The sequence below is a fragment of the Musa acuminata genome, chromosome BXJ2-2 (genome assembly GCF_036884655.1).
Source record: "Musa acuminata AAA Group cultivar baxijiao chromosome BXJ2-2, Cavendish_Baxijiao_AAA, whole genome shotgun sequence".
NCBI lineage: Eukaryota > Viridiplantae > Streptophyta > Magnoliopsida > Zingiberales > Musaceae > Musa > Musa acuminata.
The window spans coordinates 1,596,299-1,623,464 of NC_088339.1; the positions used below are offsets into that span (position 1 = coordinate 1,596,299).

General features: G+C 35.9%; 3 protein-coding genes across 10 annotated transcripts in view; 1 reads left to right on the plus strand and 2 right to left on the minus strand.

Moving 5' to 3' along the window:
• LOC135586415 (serine/threonine protein phosphatase 2A regulatory subunit B''beta-like) overlaps window positions 1-11,497 on the minus strand; it is a 31,889-nt gene extending 20,392 nt beyond the window's left edge. Inside the window, exons 1-10 of the mRNA XM_065094823.1 lie at window positions 10,835-11,497; window positions 9,169-9,420; window positions 8,951-9,056; window positions 8,769-8,868; window positions 6,408-6,513; window positions 6,150-6,240; window positions 3,291-3,432; window positions 1,844-1,991; window positions 1,585-1,694; window positions 62-218 (exon numbers count right to left, since the gene is read on the minus strand). Of these exons, the coding sequence (XP_064950895.1) occupies window positions 62-218; window positions 1,585-1,694; window positions 1,844-1,991; window positions 3,291-3,432; window positions 6,150-6,240; window positions 6,408-6,513; window positions 8,769-8,868; window positions 8,951-9,056; window positions 9,169-9,420; window positions 10,835-10,984 (1,362 nt within the window). The 5' untranslated portion in view covers window positions 10,985-11,497. The remainder of the gene's footprint in view (window positions 1-61; window positions 219-1,584; window positions 1,695-1,843; window positions 1,992-3,290; window positions 3,433-6,149; window positions 6,241-6,407; window positions 6,514-8,768; window positions 8,869-8,950; window positions 9,057-9,168; window positions 9,421-10,834) is intronic.
• Window positions 11,498-12,753: 1,256 nt separating this feature from the next.
• Window positions 12,754-18,593, plus strand: LOC135605114 (uncharacterized protein At1g03900-like). Of its 3 annotated transcripts, XM_065094825.1 has the most exons (4): window positions 12,754-14,124; window positions 17,548-17,829; window positions 17,925-17,981; window positions 18,285-18,593. In XM_065094825.1, the coding sequence occupies exons 1-4, from the start codon at window positions 13,615-13,617 to the stop codon at window positions 18,351-18,353; spliced, it is 918 nt and encodes a 305-aa protein (XP_064950897.1). In that variant the 5' UTR covers window positions 12,754-13,614; the 3' UTR covers window positions 18,354-18,593. The 3 variants fall into 3 exon arrangements, with proteins under 3 accessions (XP_064950897.1, XP_064950898.1, XP_064950899.1); XM_065094826.1 differs by lacking the exon at window positions 17,925-17,981 and having other exon boundaries at window positions 18,252-18,593; XM_065094827.1 differs by lacking the exon at window positions 17,925-17,981 and having other exon boundaries at window positions 12,759-14,124.
• Window positions 18,594-19,436: 843 nt separating this feature from the next.
• LOC135582569 (protein GRAVITROPIC IN THE LIGHT 1-like) lies at window positions 19,437-24,237 on the minus strand. Of its 6 annotated transcripts, XM_065094829.1 has the most exons (3): window positions 24,101-24,225; window positions 21,314-21,369; window positions 19,437-21,158 (listed from the first exon to the last, which is right to left on the minus strand). In XM_065094829.1, exon 3 carries the CDS (start codon window positions 21,079-21,081, stop codon window positions 19,813-19,815), a length of 1,269 nt encoding a protein of 422 aa, XP_064950901.1. In that variant the 5' UTR covers window positions 21,082-21,158; window positions 21,314-21,369; window positions 24,101-24,225; the 3' UTR covers window positions 19,437-19,812. The 6 variants fall into 6 exon arrangements, with proteins under 6 accessions (XP_064950901.1, XP_064950900.1, XP_064950905.1 ...); XM_065094828.1 differs by lacking the exon at window positions 21,314-21,369 and having other exon boundaries at window positions 24,101-24,237; XM_065094833.1 differs by lacking the exon at window positions 21,314-21,369 and having other exon boundaries at window positions 19,437-21,118; window positions 24,101-24,231.
• Window positions 24,238-27,166: the final 2,929 nt, after the last annotated feature.

The following is a 27,166-nucleotide window of genomic DNA, read 5'->3' on the forward strand; positions in this document are numbered from 1 at the left end:
AAAAATAGTTTTAAATAATTCACAAACTCATCTTAATCTTAAACATCAGGAGATAGGTCACCTCAGAACCAATCATATCAATCATCTGGCACAAAATGTCCTCAAAGAGTACAGGTTCTTGCGCCATACATTCCATACGATGCAACTGCTCCTCATAGAAAAATTGCATCTCATTGGCAGTTAAAATTCCATTCCCATCCAAATCTATACACTTGAACCTGAAAATTCAATTCATTCCTAACAAATATTATAATTAATTAAGAAAATAGTTTAAATCAATGATGATCTAGAAAGATCATGTGAAATTAATGACAATCTATCTTATCATACATGGAGCAACAATAGAGGAGGGAGCCAGCTAGTATTTGACATCTACTTACCATGAATAAAAAATGAAGAGAGTAGATTAAACTCAAGATAAAGTCAGAGAAATCAACCAAGAACACAGAAGCACACCTAAGATTGGCACCAACAGAAGCACACCTAACAGAAGCACACCTAAGATTGCTTGCAGTGAGAATAAATGTAAGAAGTACCTAAGGTAATCCTCTAAACATATTGTGGTTGTAACTTGTGACGCAAAATCAAGAAAAACTAAAAAAAAAAAAAAGAGTCAAACAATATGAATGTGCAGAAGTCCCAATACAAGTTAACTCTTGTTGTTTTGATGCCAACAGGCTACAGCTAAGTACTAAAGAAGGTGACAGGAATGTGAATAAGGAAAATTGTGATCTCATGATATTATGATAGTAATTTGCACAGTTTCTAGATATGAGTTAGTTTATAACAACTCTTTTTTTGACATATATAATATCTGAACCAATGTGGAAAACATGAATCATGGTTTCGTTAACAAGTCATGATGGGAAAAAAAAACAAATTTAAAAGAACCACGAAATTCAGAAATTATGATTGGATCTGAATTGGTTGGCTACTACACATTGGAAAACTTCATGCTGCTGGCACGATAAGTATAACCAAAAGAGAATGGTGACTGAAACAAGAGGCACTAATTGCCTCCTACTCTGATAATGAATTTTTTAAAAGTGAAACAAGAAAGCCAAAATGGCAGCTTATAAAGATCCAACATGTGATGGGAAATAGATTCTTCATCTTGTATATGATCACAGTAGGAAATCCTAATATTTCATGGTTGCAGAATTGGTATGCGTCCTGAAAAGATCCTCAGATTAAAGAAAACAAGGAACAAGTCAGATATCTAAATGAAGTTTATTAAATAAATTTTGCTAAAAGGGCAGAAACTTCGACCATATAGAAAAATCAATTGGATCCATGGCAGATCCTGATACTGTAATCCCATGTGATCACATTACAAGGATAGGACTGGAATGGCTTGGACCTATTATATGTCAGAAAGCATTATTCATATTGTTTAAATTATTAGAACTTGACAACACCAGCCCCATTATCAGACACTTAGAATTTGTACTTAAATGTAAATTTGTCAAGCAAAAGATCTTCCATCAAAACAAAGCAAAAGAGGAAGAGATTATGTCAAATCAGATGGCATCATCATATAAACCATGCATATGACATAATTTTCAGAGGAGATGTTGCTATCACCAATACTCAAGACTAGGCTCAGCAGACTTATCCTCCTCTGCTAGTATAAAATACACAAAGTCTTCGTAGCCCATTTTGCCATCAGCATTGCTTTTAAATTTCCTGGGAACCTAGATGACAATTCAAACACATTGTGAATCACCTGTACAATTTAATAATCTAACAGCTGCACTTTATCTAGCATTTAAAATATCACTAGTATAATGCTTGACCATTGCATATTAACAAAATAATCTGAAAACAACAAATGTGTGAAAACCTGTGAAAAGATCCTTTCAACAATTCTGTAGGTCAGTGCATGGTTTCCATATCTGATAAGGTTCTCTTTATCAATCAAGAAGTCATGATCTGTATCAAGTTCCCAGAACTTACAATAGATCACATAGAAGTGCTCGTATGAAAAGTATCTGCAGGAATAAGCAGCAGCAAACAATGCTGTTATTGTAAAATGCCTCTAATTACTAACATAAAGTATAAAATTATAAACAAAAGTTATTACTAACTCATAATATAAAAGGTTTATAATTGGGGCCTCTATCTATCATAACAAGCGACTAAAGATTATTAGGCTTGCTTATGAAATTTGAAGTAATATAACCTTGCAGTGAAAGAAGGCGCATGCTTGCTACTTGAATCCTTAAAAACAAAATCAATCCTCCTCTTTAACTTCTTACCTTTCAAAACCCATGCATATTAATCATAAGAGGTTATATTTTAGTTTGAAAATAATGCTCTTCTATAACTTATTATCAGAACTCATATCTGTGAGACTTTCAGTTTCGATTTGTCAATTCAGATGTATTTTTGACTATGGATTAAAATACAGCCCAATGACATTTTAGTACAGTACCAAGAAACATATCCATCTGTATCACTCGATATCAATGAGGAAAAAAAAATTAAAAATTAAAATTGTACTGGAATTGAGCTATATATTTTGATACCAGCGCTTAGTGAATAATTTTAGTCAGCATGTACTAATCTGGCTAATATTTAATTCCTTGATTGTGACTGCCATAAGGACCTATGTCAGAAATGGTCTTGTGCTGTCAAAAAAAAAATAAAATGAAACCAATGGGATTCCAAAATGCCAAAGTGAGCAGTTGTCAGTCATATCTGTATCAGCATAAACAGGCCTTTCCCTGCAAATAAAAGCAAGTTCAAGCTACAAGTCGGATAAAATTCCAAGTCTTTGATGTGCACCCAAGACAAGGAGACTCTCCACAACCATAACCACCACTAATTTAAAGAACTCTTAGTCAATCAGTCATTTCACACACATGCAAGAATAAGAAGCCAGTAAGGTCATATTTTATCACCAAGAGACAAAAGTCATACAAATGACAGAAGAATAAAAATGATCACTGATAAATTAGCAAATGATAGTATGAAACGCCAGATGCAAAATTAAATTGAAATTGCAATAGTATTTCAGGCATTTACAATATTAACTCCAAGTCATTTACATAAATGCAAGGACACCAGAAGCCCGTAAGGTCACATATTCTCATTAAGAGACGAAGTCATATAAACAATGGAATAATAAACATAAGCTCCAATTCACTAGCAAAAGATAGCGTCAACAGCTCGATGCATGATATAAGTCCAAACTGCAATAGTACTTCAGGCATCTACAATATAAACTTGCACAGATCATTCCAAGCTCATGTACAAGACAGATAAAAAGTGCATTCACATAAAGTCACCTCAAGACTTTGTTAATATCCTCCTCTTCGTCAGCATGCTGCATCGCAGCAATTAAGTTTCCATGTTTCAACTCTCTGAGGGTAAGTTGACCATTTCCAGATCTATTCACATGGTAAAAGATTCTGTATATGACAGTTTCAGCTGGAAAAAAGGTTCCAAAACAATATGAATTAGAGAAAGTACTACCATGGCATTTGGAGAGTTCGAAGGTCAAAGATGATAATGCTGTTATCTAATATGTCATTGAACACTTGGGATTAGACAACAAAAGCAATTGGTTGTGATTATCAATGTATAGATGCAACACATGACAGAAGCATAAGGAAAGTCTATGAGCAACAGTATAGAATAAATGAATCATGACTAGAAAATGATGTCAAGATGTGATAAAAAATAAAGATAGTGATAAGTTTGACCTTTAACCAATATGTCAATGGATCATGTTCTAATAAACTACACAAGACATTCTCCACATCGAAATGCAAAGCCAAAAGAAGTTCTTATGTTTTTGCTTTACATGTGCACAGTAACAAACAACTCACTGAATTGTAAACATCTTATTTTCTAATGACAACTAGAGCAGTTGAGCGTGCAATGTCTAAATCTTAAGAATTTAAATTATTCACACAATATATTGGTCCGATGGAGTAAGTCTTAAGTAAAAAAGAATAATCCATCTGACCATATCGATTTCCTCCAAACACATTATAGGTGACTGATAGGGTATTAGGGTTACCACTGTTATGCAGGTTAAGTAACTGATGACTCATCAACTTTTCTTCCTTGCCATAACTTTTCATATTTTATCTTCTTCTTATACATGCAGTGCCAACCAAGAAGAATAGTATGTGGTTCACTTACAGCTTTCATGGTAGGTCCTAGTGTTCCTAACTCTCCAGAACATCCACAATTCTTTTTGCTAATCATAACTACTAGTGCTCCACAGGTTTATACTTTAAGATTCACTAACTGGATAGACTGTATAGAGCATGACTATCAAAAGTTTCACTATAATTGCATCAAACAGCCATGAAGAAAGTGAACATCTGTTGTCTGCAAGCTTTTAAACAAAGATTATGCTTTTTTCATCACATGATAGGTGTATATCATGAGATGAGAGAAGCATTTCGGTTGAAGGAAAGCCTTATCCATTCCATAAAAAAGAAAGAAGTGCAGATGGGATTGTAGATAACAAGGACTGCCGTATTATACCAGTTTCTGGCCGGACCGGTACATACCTGTGTTTCAAAGACGAAGGAGAAGAAGAAGGCACAATGGAGAAGAGAGGAGGAGGGAGAAAAAGAAGAGGAAGAAAGATGAGAAGGTAGTGGAGGAAGAGGAAGAAGGAATAAGAGAGGCAGTGGAAGAGGAGGAAGAAGAAGTGGAAGCGATGGAGGAGGAAGAAGGAAGAAGAGGAGGCAGTGGACAGTAGGAAGAAGGAAGAGGAGGAGAAGAGGTGGGAGTGCACTAGGCAGTGAACGTTAGCGGCGACAACATTGAATGACGGCGGCGGCAACAACGACATCAAATGACACTGGCACGACGCCGTATGATAGCAGCGATGACAACAGCATCACAAGAAGACAGCTCATGTTCATGAGCCCTCTACTGCATCAATTATCCAAAATGATTATTCAAACTCATGTTCTGGAAATTGATACTTCTTATCGTATATAGCTTTATATTTCCAGTTCTTTCCACTGATACTTCAGTAAAAAGATGGAAGTCACTCAATTATTGCATTCCCTTCTAGAACATTTATTATCAAAACTTCAATATTACCAAGGAAATTGAAGACATGAAATTGAAAAATATTGAATGAAGCACAATAGTGTTATTTGAGCTTCAATATTTTACAGGTTGTGCATCTTCTATCTTGTCTTTAGAAACATAAAAAATGACTTATGCTGATCACCATAAAAAGATCTCACTAATATATCCAAAGTTCCCACAGAAAATTATCATGGATTTCACAATCATAGATCTCTCCTCCAATTCCCCCACCCCAAAAGAAAACAACCTCACCGGGCCCCTAGGAAATGAATATAATTATCAATCACAGATATCCAAATAATCAATTAAACACATTTTGGTTCATAAGCTCAAACAATAAATATCGTGACAATTGTGAAGTAAAAGAGTAAGGAAGAAGCAGGACAAAGAAAGCAGCAATATGGTCAAGAAAGAAAGCAACAAAAAGAAAGAAAGGAAAAGCAGGTGTTTACAACCAGCACATATAGTCAATATGAACTTCAGATGCCTGGTCTTTTCCATTTTGGTTTTCAATGAAGGAAAACTTGCTTAATGGTTGGCCTTTCTCCTTTTCTTGAAGAACAGAACTGTTACCCTTTCAGAAATTAGTTGAGTTTGATCTCTTGCATCACATAGATCTTACCATTTGTAATGAAGATAAAATGATAAAAGATGCAAGTGATTATACAGGCACACCCTTTAAGAACTGGACCTTAAGAAAACAAAACAAGGGACACTATTAATGCCTCAGTGAAAACTGTGAGCTCACTTAAGGTGAGAGTCAAATTATGCAAAATCATCATCTGACAAGATGAACATTTATCCCACAAGTAATTATAGAGGTACACCTTTTAGGATCTGGGCCTCAAAAAAATAACCAAGAGACATGATTAAGGCATGTCTCAGTGAAGGCTATGAGCATGCAATTGAGGAGAGGACCAAAATGTGCAAGATTGTTTTTTGACAAGAGGAACAACTATCCCAACTATATATGTATTCACTTGTAACTTAAATATCATGATGATCACCCAACTAACTTATTATAATGCCAAACATAATGAGAATACTTAATAGTAAAGGCATCTTTATCATAAGTAAGAACTCACCATATCTATCCTGGAACTCAGGGGTTCCCTGTAGGAACTCCAAACCTGGATGGGTTGCCAAAAGTTCTCGCAGGACTGGTTTAAAGTCCTCCTACAGGAACCCGGAGTAAATTTAATCAATTTAGTGTCAAAATTAGAAGGAATGAAATTAATCTCCTATAATGAATGTACCATTAATCTTCTGCTTAAGTCAGATGAAGATTGTGAACACCTGTCTAAGAAACAATTTATTTAAATGCTTGGAAAGAGGAAACAAACCTGAGTAAGGTACTTGTGGTCCGGTTGCTTCAAAATGGTAAATATTTGTGTAGCTATATCCTTTATCATCATGTTACTGTTAATCCAATATTCGACGAATGAATCCCTAAAATAGTATCAAAAAGTTCAAATTTCAGTGTGACGAACACCTCCAATAATAAAATATAGAATAATAAGCGAACCTAAGTTTATTTATGAATGATCATAGAACCTATATGTTGTAAAAGAGAAAGCTGAAATAAAACAATGACAAATGAAACAAATGACTATAATTGAAGAGGGTAATTGGGAATAAACTAATTGACTTAATAATGTAATGTAATCATTGTAGTGTCTTCACAATTAAGCAATGCATTAATTGACTTGACTACATCAGAAAATGAACCTTGATGTCACCTACAACACTAAATAACTCAAGCAAAAGCTTCAAAGAGTACCATGGTCCCAAAAGAAAAGAACATGGTATTACCTACCACATAGCACATGCCAAGCTGACCTACAATAACCACACCCTAATATTTACCATGACAATGAATTTACTTTTTTCCAACTAAGGCTGAAAAGACAGACACCTTTCCTGTCTCTGTCTTAGCAAGGTCTGATTCTAAAAAAAAAACAAAACACAAAACTTATAGTAAAAGAGGGTACAGCTGGCAACAAAAGCAGAAGGCAAGAACATTAAGTCTTTCCATTTAATGGCAATGGAAGTTATTTGTAATGGTGACTTAATGTATGAGGTTCATGAGATACCATGAAGTCCAATGTAATTTGTCTAATCCTTGCAAACATAGAGGCTATATTTAGGGGTCCTAATAAGATGTCTTGGACAGGATTCATGTCAAGTTGAGAGAGATGAAAATAATAAGATAACACCCTCAATCCATAAAATTTTTTATGAGAGAAAATTTTAAACCAAAATCAAACCAACTTAATACTGATGGAACCATATCTGACACATGTATCTCAATAAACAAGTCAAATCAAGTAAAAAATGACACCATCAACTAACTTCGATTCAATATGACTTTCTTACACAAAGAAAACTTGAGATATTAATCCAATCAACCTATCAATGATGGTTAACTTCTATAACCTAATTGCAAGGAAACTAACATGTAGAACCAAAAGCATAATTAACACATTTAACCTGATTGTTCATTATATCAAAATATATCAAGATTAATTATGAAAACACAAAACCCATTAACAAGGCAATTTGCAACATTTCATTTATGGTTTGAACCCATAAAGTCCACATGACCCCACTGGTTTCATGTCAGGTCATACCGAATTTGTGGCAAGTCAATAATAGCCACATAGTTGTATATATTAGTTATCGTTCAAACTGTTTTCACGTCACAAGAAAAAAGCAACCTTACTATGGTGCCAAACTCCACCCTGTTCTGAAGTTCTAAGATGGCTACTAAATGTCTAAGTATGACTCTGAAAATACAGGTATATGACTGTGGAGATTAATTATGATTCCATTTAATGAAAAGATGATTTCTTTTGGGTACTACTTTCTTCCTCTTCTACCTTCTCTATCTTACCCCCAGTCTCTCTCTTCAAAATACTGCTGCTTTCTATTTTACTATGAAAAAAAACTAATTTTATATATATATATATATATATATATATATATATATATATATATATATATAATTTCATTCAATACATGCCCAGCTTCCTCACAGCCAGATGTGGATACAATTTTATATTTGCAGTGGAAGACGGTTGATTAATCAAGTATATGTCTAAAATTTGACACAAGCACATAAATGCTTAAAAGTTTAACTTAATGCACCATCCAATCCAGACCATCTATTAGGCTGATAGCAGGCTATATGCAACCTGATGTTACATGCCTGCTACACAATAACATAACAACAAATCATTTGAATTTATGGCAGGCTCAGGTTCTGAAAATATTCACATATGCTATTTGCAGGCTGTGATTAAACAAATTTAGAACATTACTGTGTAGATTGTTGCAGATAATACATCAGTCCCACATCATGAAAAAAAATGGTTAAAATCACATTAAGATTTAAGATCAATTGAGAGGAGGGAGGGTAATGCTACTCTTTCGTGCTGGTTGTCACTTGCCACTAATAAGATGCAATGACATGATCCCAAATATAATCAACTTTCAGAAAAAGAAAAAGATAAGCTCAGCCTGCAAAGCAATGGACGATCAGAAATTTTATGATTTTATCTTGAATATTAAAGAATTGGAAAATAATTGTAAGCAGCAGTAAAAGCTAAATAACCAATACAAGTTTAAGCAATGAAATTGTAGAAGCTCCCAAAGTTCAATTTGTAGAATATAAGTAGTCTTGATTCTTATAAGGTTTTGCATACCTTGTTACCATTCCAGTGCACTCAACATCAATTTTTCTGAAAAGAGAACTGGAAAGAAATGATGGTAACTTGCAGATTTCCTTTGTCAGGGTTTTGAATTCTAAAATAGGAAAAACCAAGTTTAAATGATTGTCATGCTGATTAACACTATAAGCGTTAGCATGTGTCACATTCAAGTTCACCTTGTATTTGTAGTCCGTCCATGTTGCCAAAGAAAAGATTATCAATTCTAGATAAGCATTGTTCCTTCAGTTCTCTTGGAGGAGGACGCCCATATTGGAAGTAGAACTGTGATTGTATCAATCATTTAAAAATCAGTTAAATAATAGAATCCTTAGCCACCTACAAGAGATATTTTAGTCTGCATTGCGAATAAATATGATCAACAGTTAGACACCACCTGAGGTATAACTTCTTTGACAGGTTCATTAACTAATTTTAGTGGAGAACCAAAAGGTGAAGGTCCAGCTGCTGAACTACTACGCTTCATAAAACGAGGAGATCCAGATGTGCTCCTAGGTGAGAGAGGAGGCACACTGCCAGCAGGAAACATGGAAGGCAGTGAATTGTTAGCAGCAGCAATTGCAGTACCAGAGCTGCCAGCAACATTCAAAGGTGAACCTGCTTTTGCATCTTCAATCAATGACTTAACCTGAGACCAAAGGCTAAACGATGAGATACTAATGTGAAACATTGGCAGAAGTACCCTAATTACTCTTGAGTATATTTTATCAAGAATCCTTTCTAATAGTTCACGACAAAAGGTTGTTCTCTTTATGATTTTTCCATTTTACGTGAACTGGGGACAAAGGATTTGCAGTCCCCTGCCTTGCCACTTGGCCATGTCGCCAAGGTCGTAAATGATCAAGTGGCATCCAATCCATGAAATGATTTGATATATACACCGAGGCGTCTACATATCACCAACAAATTACAGTCCATCCCCTCTTCCATTATTTAAATATTTAATCTAGTTTAGGGACAGAAAAACTTAATGAGTTGTATCTAAAGACATGGAAATTGATTATTTTATGACAGCAACAAAAGTCCAAGCTCATGACATCATTGATTTTTTATCTCGAGTTATTCAACGGTTTGGTATGAGTTTTTTTTGCAAATGTAATTTTGTAATTTGCGGAGTTTTAGCTCCAATAGTGATGGACCGAAGAAGATTAGCCACCACTCGTCTTGGAGGTAGGTCATAATGGACACGTAATAGGTTCTTGGTGCTTTAATGAAACAGCATATGAGGAATGACATGATTGGAAGTGGATTATATTAACTGTCATATAGAAATAAAATGTAAAATATCTAAGCCAGATTTAAGTGCATTTATACATATGTCTTATGTCATTATCTTGGACGATACAGTTTTCTTTTTTGAATTCAACATCATCAACATTATGCTTTTTTTGGTCACTGTTCTCCAACAAGACCTTTTGATGCTATTTCTGACCTGCTAGCATCAATATTCTCTTATTTTGCTCTCTAAATTGGTATGATACTAGGGCAAACAAAAGTTATACTCACAAGAAAGAAACAGTGAAGTCGTCACAAGTATGTTCAAGTCATGGTGCATTTAATATAAATTGTCATGATGCTGTGGTAATCATATCTATTTCAGCTTAAGAAATCTAACGCATATTAGAATTTGAAAATATACAAGAATATTACAGCTCTTAAATTCCTTAAATGAGCTCGTTAAGGAATGTGTCTTAATTTCAAAAGGAATAAAATAATAACTTAAATGCTCCTTCTAATATTGCAAAGAATCATAGGCATATATGCCAAGAAAAGACTCTAAATCTTCAACAAAACCAATTATGCTAAGTTGCTAACTGATCTCCAGAAACAAGAGGGCAGAACATATCATGCACATTACCAACAGAGACATCCTGAATAGATAGCTCATCAATTTTTGAGCGAAAGAGTCCTTAAGATCAACAAAGGTATGTTATGCAGAACTAAGCGTCCCACCACTTGCCGCAAAAGGTTAACAGAAGAGTAAACAAGACCAGCTGAGTTGAATTGACTATCACAGGACAAAGAAGGTAAAGAAAACGTACCAATTTCCTCGTTTCTGGCAATGAGAGCCACTGGCAGTACAGGTCTTCAGCTATTTTAGGTTTCTCCTTCAGAGCTAATTGAGATACCTCCGGAAGCTGCAGCAGCTCCGGGTCAAGTGATGCCATGTCCCTCACCATATCCGTATCCATTCCAACCAAATCCTTCCTCGCGCATAAAACGAGAACAGAAACAACCAACAAAAAGAATACCGGAAACCCTGGATCCCCAAGCTTTCTTGACCAAAGAATCCAAAAATCAAATACTTGGTTTAAAAATCACGGGCAACAAACCCTAAGCCTTCGAATCCGATCGTCGCCCTCCCTACCCTTCTCCATCTGCACATTCTAGCAACCAAACCTCGAATCCCTCCAACAAGTTGTCAAATAAATCCAAGAAATCCTATATTGGAAGCTGAGAAGCTGGAGAAACCTCAGATCGCTTCGACTCGGCGGGATCCTGGCTTAACCCGACACCGAAGCAATATGAAGCGAGATCGTCCTCGAAATCTCTCTCTCGGGAGACCGGAACCGATGGAAAGCGGAGGAAAGCACGATGATTGTATCTGGAACGGGAGGGAACTCGGATCACGGAGCTCGCCGCCCTCGAGGACCAAGGTGAGACGAGGTGGCTTTGGACCTCGAAACGCCGAGAGAGGAAAGAGAAAAGTGAGAAAGCAGCATGATCGTCGCCCATCATATATATAATACTATTTAATTGATTGATATAATTGACATGAGCCGTCCGATTTGTCTTAACCATGCGGAATGAGATCTGCGGCCGATAGAAACAGACGAGTCCATCAGAGGCTTCGGATCAATTACATCATCGATGGACCCAAACCACTAAGAACGCACCACGTTGGTCATTCTGCAACGAGGTGGGCCAAGAGACGCGTGGGGCCTAATTAGGCGGACTGAATCAGCCGCGACAATTATCAGGGTTGACATGGTCTCGTACAGATCTGATGTGTCCAATGGACTCCAACACTCAAGATTATAAATGAGGGTGATACCATCACCGGAAATTTTACGACTGAGTTTGTTCTAATTGTTAATCTAATCGATCCATAATTGATCATAATAAAAAGGATCTGAGATGATTCAGCATTCTGAGTTTGTGCTTTGAGTGAGAGGATCAATAAAATAAAAAAATGGAACAACTCACTCAATTTTTTTTTTTAATTTTAATACATATAACTATCAATAATAATATAAATTCTAGGCAAAATCATACTATGCATCGCATTATGTCAATTACGATAATAATCACTTTTTCAATAATAATAATAATAATACATAAATTTTAGGTATTTTCCAATCAGTACCTTTATTATATTTTTTAAATAATATCTTTAATTTAAAAAATACTCAAACTGTCCCTTAAAAATTTTTACATCTGTTACATTGATTTGGCTTGTTACAACATTTTTTTTTTTGTCTCGTACAGAGTTTTAGTCATCATAATAAAAATACTATAAAAAACATACTCAAAAATATTATAAACGATCGAAATGGATTTTCTAATCTCAATCAGACTAACTATAAATCTAAAAAATATAATATTATAAAAAATGTATAATATAATATCACTTACTGTATTTTTTTTTATAATATTTATAGTGTTTTTAATACCTCAATAAAAATATTATACTGAAATTAATATAAATACTATTGAAAAATGAATCAAATGAAAACATTGTAACGGTTGGAAACTGATTTTAAAAAGGTGACAAATTCGGTGGAAAAACTTTTGAGGGATATTTTAAATTTTTTTTAACTAGGGATATTATTTAAATAATAATAATTTTTTAAAACTATATTAAAAAAAAAAGAGTATTTTCTAAAAAACCGTTCTAACTATAACTAATAATAATAATTAATAAAGCAACTAACAACGACGAAAACCAAAGACAGACTTGGAAGGCATCGAGACGAGGATCTAAAACAGGTTCGAGTAAGGAGAACGCCCACCTCCTTCAGGCGTCTCGTCGAACACCTAACCGACACTCTTCAAAAACCCTGCTCGATCTTATTGGCATAAAAAGAACCTAAATTTCCTGATTCCCATCGACAACATCTCCGCCCCGTATATCGGGTGGTGATTTCCGGCCATCGTAATCCTTCACGGCACAACTTGCAGTACATGTTCATAGCAAAGAGACCGGTGATTCAACCCGAGCCCGTTGAGCCGAAGCTCCGAGCGCATTCGGATGAACGTGGGGATGGAGGGCCCGAAGAAGCAGCCGCCGGCTGAAGCGTAGCAAGGTGGGGATGTGGGCCGAGAGCTGAAGCTTCATGCAAGAGGAGAGGTGGTTAGGTTGGTCCGTGGACGAGAAGAGGAGTCAGGATGTCATTTTGAAGACCCCATCGATAATATAAACCTTGATAAGAATCTTGTACATATATGTGGTTAATACAACCTTGATTCTTTTCTGTCAAAATAATCTTTGGTACCTCCGACCTCCCCTCCCATCCCACGTCTTCCCGAGGAACCTATTCTTTCTGCTCTCACCTGCTTATAAGAGACCTTCTTTGTCTCACAAAAATCCAATTATTATCCAGTTTGCTTCCAACTGTTCTTTCTTCTGTTTGATGGTCTCTTCATCCTTTCTTGATTTCCGATCATCCGAGACGGAAAAGTTTTGATCTTTGCATTCTTAATGTCCTTTCTTGAGTTCTGATCAATCGAGAAGAAGAACAAAGATTGATCTTTGTAAACATCGGGAAAAAAGTAATTTACGGATTCGACGATCTGCGATCGAAGCAGCCGGCGGGAGATCATGTCGTCGTCGTCGCCGCGGTGGGTGGAGGAGGTAGCAGAGGAGGTGGCGTTCGAGCACACGCTGCTGGTGGTGCGGGAGGTATCGGTCTACAAGATCCCGCCGCGGAGCACCAGCGGCGGGTATAAGTGCGGCGACTGGCTGCAGTCCAACAAGATCTGGTCGGGCCGCCTCCGGGTCGTCTCCTGCGGTAACCGCTGCGAGATCCGCCTCGAGGACCCGGGCTCCGGCGAGCTCTTCGCCGCCTGCTTCGTCCTCCCCGGCCAGCGCGAGAGCTCTGTTGAGCCCGCCCTTGACTCCTCCCGCTACTTTGTGCTGAAGATCGAGGACGGCCGCGGCAAGCACGCCTTCATCGGCCTCGGATTCAACGAGCGCAACGAGGCCTTCGATTTCAATGTGGCCCTCTCCGACCACGAGAAGTACATGAGGAGAGACCACGAGAAAGAGGCGGGCGAGGAGATCGATGAGAGCCAGATCGGTATACATCCCTCGGTGAATCATCGCTTGAAGGTACTCTTTGCATGTGCAATCCTATGATTGGCACTTGATCAGTACATCTCCCTGATTGATTTCATCATCATAATTATTCTTTTTAGCATCGATTTATTGATTTTGTGTTGATAATCTCATATTTCTTGATTGATATACCATGCAATATTACAGCACTTAATCTTTGCAGTGGTGTACAAGTTTGTACTTTAGATTGTTAGCCCACAATGTTCTTTTCCTGCTTTTAATGTTTGTTCGACATCTTTGTAGTCAGCTTTTTGCATTCATTAGTACTATTAGAAATATGTAGTGATCTTCTGATCTCTTGGAAGGTGTGAGGGTAAATATCCTATTAGTTAGACTTGAGGACTTTTGACACTCTTCGAGTCTGTACTTAAATCTTTGTTTTTTGGTTCATGTTAAATGAGCTTAAAGTTGGTTATGTTGTTCTCGCTATCACAAATGTTAATGCAGCATTGCCGAGTTATTGTCCTCTGACTGGTTTATTGAAAACTCTATTGGTCATTTGCCTGTCAGAATGGCTGAATGGGTTCTTTTGATTTTTGAAATGTACACAATGCTCAGTCAACTCTTATGATTGTCATAATTGTTGCCTTCTTCCATCAAGATTTAGTCAATTTAAGACCATGCACTGGAATGAATAAATTATTTGGAAAGTTTGATAGAATTTTTAGGATGGTTATCAACCTGATGCCTAAATCCGTGGCAAATTCTAACTGAGGCATATTTAGGAGAGGAACTTAGCATAAAGCTTAAATTGTTATATATAATTTAAACCCATTAAACCAATAGGCAATTGTTCAGTCAACTCTTACTGTTGTCTTTATTGTTGCCTTCTTCCATCAACCTTGAGTCAATTTAAGACTTGGCAAATTTTAGGTTGGGTTGTCTACCTGATGCCTAAATCCTTGGCAAATTCTAGCCAAGGCATATTTAGGAAATGGCCATAGCGTAAAGCATAAATTGTTATCTATAATTTAAACTCATGAAACCAATACGCGATCATCTTTAAGATTGGGGATAAAAGAGAAGGTGAAACAACCATCTTTGCTCTAGGGATAAATGGAAATAGTGAATATCTCAAACATGACTAATAAGCCAATAGTGAAATGACTGTATGCCTTGAAATTTCATTGCAAGGAATGGCATGTGTATCTACACTGTTTATAAAGCATAGACCCTATGCTATGCAAAGGTAGGAAGCTTCTTGGTGATGTGTTAGGACCTTGTCCATTGAATTATACTAAGTACCTAGCATCTTTTTATTTTTCCAATAAGCTTAAGAAGTCTTGATATTCTTCAACATCATGAACTTGGGAAGAGTTGCAATGTAAGTGAATATTGTATCAATGCATGAAAATACTTTAAATTATTTAGTATATCAATATTGGATATATGGCGGATAAGATACTAGTAGGATCCTTGTGGATACATGTCAAATACTTTCCCGAGGTATTCAGTATGCCTATGGTCTTTAGATCACTTGTGGGTCCTTCTTTGGTAACTTGTTTACTTAATTGTTGATCTTTTATTCTAGATCAGATATATTTTTCATGTGATTTGTATTAAGCATCAAATAGTGATGAATTATAATCTTTCCTCGTTCATTAAAATTTTTGTTATATGCCTACGTTCATGAATCACTGAATAACTAAAAATATATCTCTCATGATGAATAATCAGGAATGCAGCTATTATTTTCATGATATGTGACTACATATTCAAAGTGTATAAATAAATATGAATCTTTGTCAAATATAATAATACTATTTGTTTATATAATATATAAGTGGCCACAGTGTTGGTATGGAATCAAGTTTGTAAAGGAGTTCCAGGGAGTTTTGAGAGGATGTGTTGAAATAATGCTGTTGGTAGCACATTCTAGCCTGACACCGATGCTAATTGCTAATGAAATGTTGATTGAATGAATCACATAAATCAGTAAAAATATCAGAAAACATCGTGTTTAAGGAAAAAAAATCAAAGTATTTGTTGATTATTGGCATCTTACCTAGGACTGCAAGATGCATGTTACTCATCAATAATGATATATTACTAGAAAGGTTGATCTTATTTTTGAATCTGATATTTTTTTTCATTACTATATTGAAATATTGGCCCTACATTAAACTTTTTATTTCATGTGTGCTATTTCATTATTTTGCTTTATGCTACAATTTATTCTTTTTCTTTATTTTTTCAAATTTTGTGGCTTCTATTACTCATTATTATGTTGTTTATTTTGCACTGTTTGATGTACTATGTTTTCTAGTTGATTAAAATTTTGATGCACCAATTATTTTGGGATGTTATGGATCAGATTGGCCAATTTTTTAAGCCATGATTTTATGAAATGCTATGATGAATTCTTTATTATATTATGATCCCTTATGACAGGCACATTAGGAAGTTCTAGACATCTTTATCGAATTTTATATGTAGTTCATTTTAAAATAGATATTAACTGTGTTGGTTATACATTTCCAGAATTAATTACCTTTTTTTATTCTGTACCTAAATTAAGCCTGTTAACTGCATCTGAAGTACTTTACAGTTTAAAAATTGTCTCCATCTTTTTTTTTCCATTTTTTCATCAGTGTCCAAAGGCATGAACCTTTATAGAAAAGAAAAAGAAAGAAGGTTGCTTATAAATTATTAAAGTTATAATATTGTTCTCTTTAATCTTTTGCTCAGACTTGATTCAAAACTTCTAGCAACTTTTTGCAATAATGCAAAACTACATTTACAATGGCCTACATTATTACCTGATATTAGGGCTTTTAATAGTAGAATTTATAGCAAAACATGCAACAGAGTGAAGACCTCGAAGTTATGAACTCGATGATATTTTCTCTTTTTGTTTAGCTTTCTTGTTGTATAATTTATTTTGTGCTTTTTCTAAGTGGATTCTACAGTAGAAACAGATCCTATATAACATTGAGATTGGATCTCTGAATTCGATGATTGGGATTGCATAACATAGTGAAGAGGGATATGAAAACATTTTGAATTGAGACGTAGAACCTGTATAGCAGTTGACACAAAATGCTGACTGTTGCCATAAAGTTTGCTAAGTTGATCTGTCACCAGTGTGACACTCTGAAGTGAATCCTTATTTTTAACTAGTGGGTTTTTACTGACAACTTCTGTTTTTATGTACATAAACCAAATGTTTAGTTATTACAAAACCTTTTTTATGCTCCTGTTTCTCTATGCAGTTCTTATTTGCATGAAGGTGGAGCATGATGGGCATTTAAACACTTCCATTAAGTATCATAATATGTGCACCTTATATTGGTCTCCTCTTCATGTACAAAGATTCACAATCTGATTTTTATTTTCCTTTCTTGGTTGCCTACCATCATGTGGCGCTCCGTTATTTCTTCTGTTCCGTATTTACCATACCTTTTATCCAACATCTAGGAAGGAGAAACCATTCGCATAAATATGAAGAACAAACCTGCTACGGGAGGTGGTATGCTTTCAGCTGCTGGCTTGAGTGCAGGAATCTCGAGCAAACCAAAAGGGTGCACACTCCTTGCACCACCACCAGGTGGGGCAGGAAAGGTCAGGTCGCCTCTTCCACCACCACCTAACGATCCTGCAGTTGCTAGGATGACTGCAGGTCATCCTGCTGGATTCAAGGCTCCCAAAGAATCTACAAGGCATCCTACTGATTCTTTCTCTGATCTTTCAGCCATCAAGGTATAACTCTGTGCGCTGTTAGATTCTATACCTTGCTTCTCAATTTGTGAAAATGGGAAAATTTTAGTCCAAATAATGGAGTATAATTTTTGCAGTATGATTTGTGCCAACCACTTTGCCCCATGTGGTTGGCCTGGTCCTTTCAGAACAAGGTTCGATTGCTTTCTGCTCTTGTGCATAAACTGAAGCTTCCTGATTAGCTGAGAAATTAATCTCTTCCACTTGTCTTCTCCTTGGCTTCTTTAATAAGAATATTCTGCCTCTTCAGCTTTTTTATCTTCATAATTGACAAGATTCATACTTGTGCTCATTCATTAACTTATTTGTTTTTATAGTCTTAATGCTACATCTGAGTTGCTTGAAATATCTAAGTCGCTTTCTTGATGATGTGCGTGCCAGTAATCTCTGTGCCAACTTTTCAGTGCCTTTGGATCTTATTCTTGTTACTTATGCAGAGAAATCTGCCTTCTACGACCGGGTCAGGTTCGAATAAAAACACAGCATCTGGATGGGCATCATTTTGATGCAAAGTAACATCATCTACTAAGGGAACAATACACAAATGCTCGCATTTCCTAAGTATCTAAAGAATGATTACAGGAAAATTACTTGTTCTTATTTTAGTCATGGATTGGACTGTCAAGTGCTTGGTGTAAGTGAGAGCAACATTCTTCTTTTTCATTTCCATGAAACCGATGTAAACTGCTTCTGATCTCATCTGTATACAAGATATTGTTGAAGTTCCTTAAAGGTTGTTTTGAATCTGTGCTGTATTGCTTCTTTGTTGGAAGTGGAATCCTCTTTGAATCCCACAGATTTCACTGAAAACTTTGCTGATAATGTTCATATGAATCTCTTCTAATGTGCATCACTACATCTGATGCAATCTAATCTATCCAGTATAAGTCACTTTGGTGGGAGGAGCTGCACCAGACCCAGACTAAGTCCGGTTCTGTGAACATATCCATTATTAATATATTACAAATTTAATACCATTTTAATCTTCTATAAATTTGATAGATTATTTTAAGAAGTTGGGAGGATATCGAGGGGATGCTATTTAGATAGACTGAACTATTCCTATGACCACTTAACAGACCTGATGTAATAATGCAAACCATGAGTGTTGTTGATCCACCTAAGATTTTAATTTCGATCCCTACCAATAATACCAATCAGTATTTACCGATCCGATCATGAACCAATATCATCAGACCAGACCAGACCATACGGATCTCTAGACTCTGTCGTCGTGTACTATTTATTCTTAGATGAGTTTTCTATCTATCCCTCTTCACTGAACCCAACCCACAAGACTGTAGTCGAAGAACAACACTGGACTTTCATGAACCACCATCCTTCTCCTCTTAACCTGGCCTGATGTGATGTTTGATCTCCGTTTGTGCCACTGTTAACGTACAAAGCATTAAGCGCCACTCCTATTTACATTTTGCAAATAAATCCAAGAGAAAGTTTCTTCCCCCAACTCTCTTCCACTTGTTTTCCATGAAGTTCTTCACAGCTTCAAAGTTCAAAATACTCGGATGCACCCAAAGTAACAACAAATGACCCACACAACATCATCAAACCGAGAGATATGGATGGCGTTGATGTCTGAATATGGATGGAGTTGAGTTCCGAGTTTAACACAAAACATGGACAAAAGTTACAAGACTTCTAAACAATATTCATAGGCCCAATATATATATATATATATATATATTAAAGACACTTCAATTAAGCTCCTCTCTCTACACTTGCAACCTTGAAAGACAGTACTAATGGAAGTTACTCCATGAATACAAACAATAAAGTTTCCAAGACTCCCCTAACAGCACAAGGCATAGAATGAGTCTTAATTTCTTCGACGCTTGAGCATATAGTTTGAAGCAAAACCTAGATCCATCAAACCCCAAGAGATCTAAACAGGTGAGGTGCACAATACTTCGCTTTAGAACAATAAAAAAGTTCAAAGCTCAGTACTTATTCAGAACATCTCACACCCGAAAGATACACTAGAGATTGTATAACACTGCCTCCAATCATAAAACCTGGCATGACCATAAGCCCAACTTTAGGCTTTGAATCTCCCTCTTCGAGAATTATGTTCCTCACAACACTTTCCATATAGACCTCCGAGAACTCGATTCCTTTCTTCACCTGAAAAACCTCCACTTTAGGATAAAATGAATACGCTAGCCTATGTAATAGCCATACTGATTTAGCCAGCTTTAGAAAAGCCTGGTAGAACGGTGTCCTTGGGTGCCCACCACTCATTACATAGTTTCTCTGATCCAGGTTACCGAAGAACGAGGCTTCCATCTTTGGGTGCACGACTAATAGGTACTTTTTCCGTGAGAACTTCCCAAAAACCGAGTCCGGATTTTGGCTCAATACATCCAGTGGATCCATAGCTCTTATAGCAAGAAACTGATGGAAGAAACCCTCATGAGAAGCAGTAAGATTGGATGGTTCCATGGAGAAGTTCTCCTCCTGGAACCCACTGAACATTTTCTGACAAATGTGTGACTCAAATGCATACTTCTTATGAGCCCTTTTTGCATAGACAACTGCAGATTCAATTGCATTGGCTGCTGCATCAAGATCCCACCTGGCCATTTTCATCATGTTAATCAGTGGTTTTGAGAAGTCATGGATGGATTTGTATGCTGTGTCCACAGCAGAAGAGAAAAGACTAGGAGTCAACTCTATGGAGAAGAAACTGTTTTCTTCTTCAAAAGCCTCTGATTCCTTGGGAAGCAGACCCCTCTGCTTAAGTTTCTTCTCCAATTTCATCTTTCTCTGGCCGGACTCCTGGATTTGTTTCTGCATTTGAACAATCTCAGAGTCTCTTGTTTGAATCTGGGACTGAAATTTCTTTACCATGACTTCATAGGTTTTGAGTAAGTTTTGTTGCTCTTGGATTTCAGCAAGTAGACGTGAATCTTTAGGTGATGCTGATGTGAGTTTGGGGTTTTTATCCCTATAGGAATGTTTGAGTTCGGAAAGCTTCATTAGTTCCTCGATTACAAGTTTATCAGCAGCCTGGATCTTGTCCGGATCATAGGGAGTATGAGCATTCTGAAGTTGAATGTATGCAGTTTTCAGAGAGGAAATGTTGTTGAAGATCTTTAATATCAGTGCATCCACGGATTCCTTGTTATGATTCACAGTCTCATCTATTGGTTGAGGATAAACCTTCTGGTTATTGTTATCATGACTTTCTGTTTCCTTGTGCCCTGTTCGTAGCATAGCTTCCTTCCCTGAAGTAGCAGCTCTTGTGGTTCTTCTTTGACAGACAACAAACAAACCTCAGCCTGTATAATTTCCTAAATCGTGTAATAGTGTATTAATATTTACAAATAAAGCAATTATGGTTTAGAACTTATACAGCCAAGTAAAACTAGAAATATCAGCAGGATGACATTTGATGGCTCAAATATTCTTGTGTAGTTCAATAAAAAAAAAAATCCAATTTATACACCTTTCATGAACTCTTCCCAAATGGCCCAGCATTATGGTCTCCATGTATGTTCCTAGCTGGCACAAAAGATAAGTAACCCAAGGTAAACTGAATTTTCTAAATAAAAATAAGATGGCAAAACTGCTTATTCCCAAGAATTGCTCATTATAGGTGCAGTATTGTCCAAAGTAACTTCACCAACAGAGTGTGATTTTTCAAGGGATTTACAGCAGGACTTAAAACAGGATCTTTTCTAAAATGCAAGTTAGAATTGCATATTTGTTTGCATGCTCCTCAACGATGTTTTATTTCCGCTACTACTTTCTCCTGTAATAAGCCAATGACTGATGATCTGGTATCGAAGAGACCGGAGAAATGGGGGAGAAAAGAGAGGAGATGGAGGATCAAGCCCAGTGAAACCACATTAAAATATAGCAGTTCTGTAGCAAATAAAGATCATGGGGTTTTTCTTTTGGGAAGCAGATATTTGCTTCCATGTATCACTATTTAATCTACATGGCCAAGTAGAAAGGTGAATAGGTAAACAGTTTTTCATGAAATACAGGAAATGAATTATGAACATCTATACAAGGAAAAGTTCAAATTCAAGCTCAAACATGTACGTATACAACTCAAGCCATATTCGCATATTTTGCAATCACAAGAAGTTAATCTAATAAAAAAAAGAAGAAAACAAACATACAACATTTCTTTTGGGCACTTTATAAATCCACAATATAACTCACTTGGTGTTAATCAGTTTTCATGTGGTATATGCATCATACATCATCCATTTGAAAATTTTAATGGTTGTGATCCACAAATGAACTCTCATTCATCCTTTCATCCAGAGATCTAATACCTAAACTGTGCATTCAAACCTTCAAACACGTGATATTCATACATTTCTTCCAAGAGATTGCAATAGCAAATACAAACTTAATTGTAAGCCATAAAATTATTTCAGTCCAACAGAAGTTTAAAGAAATAAGATCCTAAGCAAATCAAGTAAAAATCATACATTAATTAAACATGCAGTAATCATAAAATGACAAAGCATCGTCAGAGTGCATGAATTGTATAATATATTCAGCAAAGATAGAACTTCCTATTTAACTTGGAAAACTTTTATCGAAATTATACAAGTTGAATACAAGCTAAGAGGTCAGCATCATCTATAATCATGCGGGAAGACAGCTTGATAATTGCTTAAATTTGCTTAGTTATGCGTTCCGAGCTCATGAGGCCATGTTTTGGTGACAAATGCAAAAGGAATTCTTTTGCTTTGATCTACCCACCTTCTAAGCTAAGTGCTAACGGCCGTTTTAGCCCTAAAATCTTTCTGTTTTGCAGCATTAGATGACATAAATCAGGATGAAAAAGAGTGCAGGTACATGCCTCTCTATGCATGAAAATGCCATATTTATATCATTTTTTCTATGAAAATAATAAACAAACATTACATAGAAGGATATGAAGTCACCAGTTATTTCCGAGTTCTAAAAACTTGGACAATCTCTATTTGCACAGGCTGATCTGTGTACAAGCCAAATATCTGAGATAACGATTCTAGTTCTTGGAGAGTCAAGAATCGGAAAGAATTGGCCAATCAGCAACAGGATCAAATGGGATTAGCCAACCCTCCTAATCTTAGCCATGATCCAAGCAGAAGAAGAGAAAGGAGGAAAGAAAAAGATACAAAAAGAGAGGGAATGAAAAGAGGAAAGGAACTCAACTTCAGAATATAGAATTTAGAAAAATATACCAAGAGGGGTTTAGGGTCTAGGTTTTTAAAGGGTCCTTTTTTAGGATTCAGGAATGATATCAGAGAAAAAACAGAAAAAAATTATTCACCATTGAACGTTTAGCTTATATCGATCTAGAAGTTAAAAAAGAAATAAAAACCAAATGCAATTTAGAAAAAAGGATAAAAGTTAAGCAGTAGAATTCCCAAATACAATTTAGTTAAGGTTCATTTGTAGAAAAACTAATAGTAGACTGCTTCATAAAGTTGTAGCAACAAGAGAAAATGAATAGATAATGAATAGATAAATATCAGAATTCTTAGAATTGACTGGAAGACCAAGTCAGAGCAGTCCACGAACTATACTAGGAAATATAGACTATATAAGAGATCAGATCAAAGAAGCAGTTGAATTAATAAAGCAAAGTCCTAATAAAAAGAGCTCAAAAAGGCAGTAGGAGCAATAAACATCACTGATCCTAAAACTATTAAGCTAGAAACTAAACAATTATTAATTGACTTACAAAAAGAAGTAGACTATGTTAACGGAATAATAAAAATTTGCAAATACAAATAAAAGATTAGAAATAAGATTGTGCATGAGTAAGGTGGATAAAACATTAGGAAAAGCCATAAACAAACCAAAGGCTAAAAATATACCCGCAGTAGACTTTGACACAGCCAAATACGATAAAAATAGCAATAAAAAAAGGACTTCGAGCATCAAAAGATTCAATACATGCATAAAGAATGCTACAAGACTGGCTAACATAACAAAAAAGACAAAAGTTGCAGATTACTTGCAGACAAAAAAAGATCAGTGCAAACACTCTATTAGTCGATCAGAAGCACCATCTCCACCTTTACAGAAAAAAAAAGTTCCTCTTTTTCTTTTTGCCCATAATCATCTAACCGAGTTATCAACTTGAAGCCGGACATGGAAACATAAGAAATCGCAGAAAGGGTAAGTACTCGCCTTCTGCTCTATATGGTTCGTTCCGCTCATCGAACAATAAAGACAAGCAGAATCTAAGCAAACGAGAAGCGACTGGGAGTGATCTTACTCTTTCTCGTCGCGAATGTGGAAATCGACTGCGAGGAGGCACTCGGATCGGAGGATATCGAAGGAGGAGGGTGGCCGGAACGCTTTTCCTAGGGCTCACTTTCCCCGTCGGCTCGGCTCCCGTACTGCATAGCTAGTTAGGTGAGGTCATGTGTAAATTGCAGATATACCCCTGTAAACATTTGAAATTGTGGTCCTTTTTCCACATTATTAATGAAGGACAAATATATATATATTAATAGAATGACTTGGAAATAAAATTTAAATAAACATAAGTACCTAAAAAATTATTTATATTATTTAAAAAACAAATTGAACTGAATATTTTTCTATTATTTTCAAAATTTATTAACTAAGAAATGTATTGTATAGATGTTAAGTAATGTTATAAATTTGAACTGAAACCATATTTTAATTAAAAATATTTATTATTGCAATGTATATTTATCTCATATTTTAAATTAAACATAGCACATGGTAAGAAATTAGGTTTCAAAATTTAGTATGCAAACCTCCAATTAGGTCCATATGATTCTCATATAATATTTTAGTTATTGTATGTGTTCAAAATTTAATTCTATATTTTTTTTCACTTCAACTTTTATTAAAAAAAATTAACTAAATTTTAATTAATCTAAGGAGGAAGAGAACAATGGGAAGGTGGCAAAGGAGGAAATAGATGAAGAAGAAGAAGAAGAAGAAGAAGAAGAAGCAAAAGAAAAAGAAGAGAGGAGGATCAATAGGAGAGGAAGGAATTGGAGGAGGATAATAGGGAAGAGACTGAGGAGAAAGGCTTAGGAAATTATGAACGGTTATTGATCCGAATCGATTGAAAGAATAAAAATATATATATTATTTCTAAGATTAAAGATAAAATTAAATTTTGAAAAAAAAAATATATCTTTCAGTAAATTATCGATCTTAAAAATAATATCTTAAAGAGTATATTATATAAAGAAAATAAGAAAAAAAAATTTCACACTAATTGAGTATTTGGTATGCAATAGATAAAAACTACATTTTAAATATTAAGTATTGTCTCATAAAATTATATTTCAAAAGTTCATTGAATATTACGTGACAAATTTATTTCTTCTAATATTTTAAATATTGATTCAAAAGTGACTACATATTTTTTATTTGAATTAATAATTAAACAAATGGTGTTAATTTCTCAAAAATAATATCAAAAAAAAAATTCAACCTTATAGAAGACATAAATGGTGTTAATTTCTCACTAAATCATATGAACAATTCTATAATTTTAGATAATATTATAGAATATTTTAAAAATTTTAAAAATTATAGTAACATCCCACAAATAATAAAATGCTAACTCATACATAGTGATGTATGTGGACCAATGTCAACTCATGCCATTGGAGGTTTCTCCTACTTCATTACATTTACTGATGATTTCTCAAGGTATGGATATGTGTACTTAATGAAGTACAAGTCCGAGACCTTTGAGAAATTCAAGAGAGTATAAGAATGAGGTGGAGAACCAGACTGGGAAGAGTATCAAAACTCTTCGATCAGATCGAGGAGGTGAGTACTTAAGTACAGAGTTTACTCAGTTCCTCAAGGACCATGGGATATTATCCCAATGGACACCTCCTTACACACCTCAGCTCAATGGTGTCTCTGAAAGGAGAAATCGTACTTTATTAGATGTGGTACGGTCCATGATGAGTTTCGCTGACCTACCCATCTCATTCTGGGGATATGCCCTAGAAACCGCAGCTTACCTTCTGAACAGAGTTCCAACTAAGTCGGTAGTGTCTACACCATATGAGATATGGAAAGGGAAGAAACCTGATCTTAAGGTTGTTAAGATTTGGGGCTGCCCAGCCCACGTTAAAAGACACAACCCCGATAAGTTAGAATCAAGGACAGAGCGATGCATATTTGTGGGATACCCCAAGGAAACTTGTGGGTATTACTTCTATCATCTCGAGGACCAAAAGGTCTTTGTAGCTAAGAGAGCAGTGTTCCTTGAGAAGGAACACATTCTTGGCGGAGACAGTGGGAGAATGATAGAGTTGAGCGAAGTTAGAGAACCAAGCTCAAGCACCACTCTACAGCCCGAGTCTGTTCAGGTACCTAATACACAAGTTTCAACTTTACGCAGGTCTGATAGAGTATCTCATCCTCCTGAGAGATATGTGGGACATATTAGAGGAGAGGATGCTGAGGATATTGATCCTCAGACCTACGAGGAGGCTATTATGAGTATAGACTCCGGGAAGTGGCAAGAAGCCATGAATTCTGAGATGGATTCTATGTACTCCAATAAGGTTTGGAACCTAGTTGATGCGCCCGAAGGTATTGTACCCATCGGTTGCAAATAGATCTTTAAGAAAAAGATCGGAGTAGATGGAAATGTAGAGACCTATAAAGCAAGGCTAGTGGCTAAGGGGTATCGTCAAAGGCAAGGTGTTGACTACGACGAAACTTTCTCACCCGTAGCCATGCTAAAATCCATCAGAATTCTATTGGCTATTGCAGCACACTATGATTATGAGATCTGGCAGATGGATGTGAAAACCGCATTCCTCAACGGGAACCTCGAGGAGGAGGTGTATATGATACAACCTGAGGGATTCATGTCCAAGAACTACCCAGATAAGGTGTGTAGGTTGCTTAGATCCATTTATGGACTAAAGCAAGCTTCCCGAAGTTGGAACATAAGATTTGATGAGGCAATCAGATCTTATGACTTTGTTAAGGACGAAGATGAGCCTTGTGTATACAGAAAGGTAAGTGGGAGCGCTATCACCTTTTTGGTGTTATATGTGGATGACATCCTCATCATTGGGAATGATGTAGGAATGCAATCCACAGTAAAGACTTGGTTATCTAGACACTTCTCCATAAAGGACTTAGGGGAAGCATCCTATATCTTGGGGATTAGAATCTATAGAGATAGATCCAAGAGGATGCTTGGCTTGTCCCAGTCCAGGTACATAGAAACCATTGTCAAAAAGGTTTGGCATGGAAAATTCCAAAGGGCAAACATGAATATGATACCTTATGCCTCAGCAATAGGGTCCATCATGTATACCAT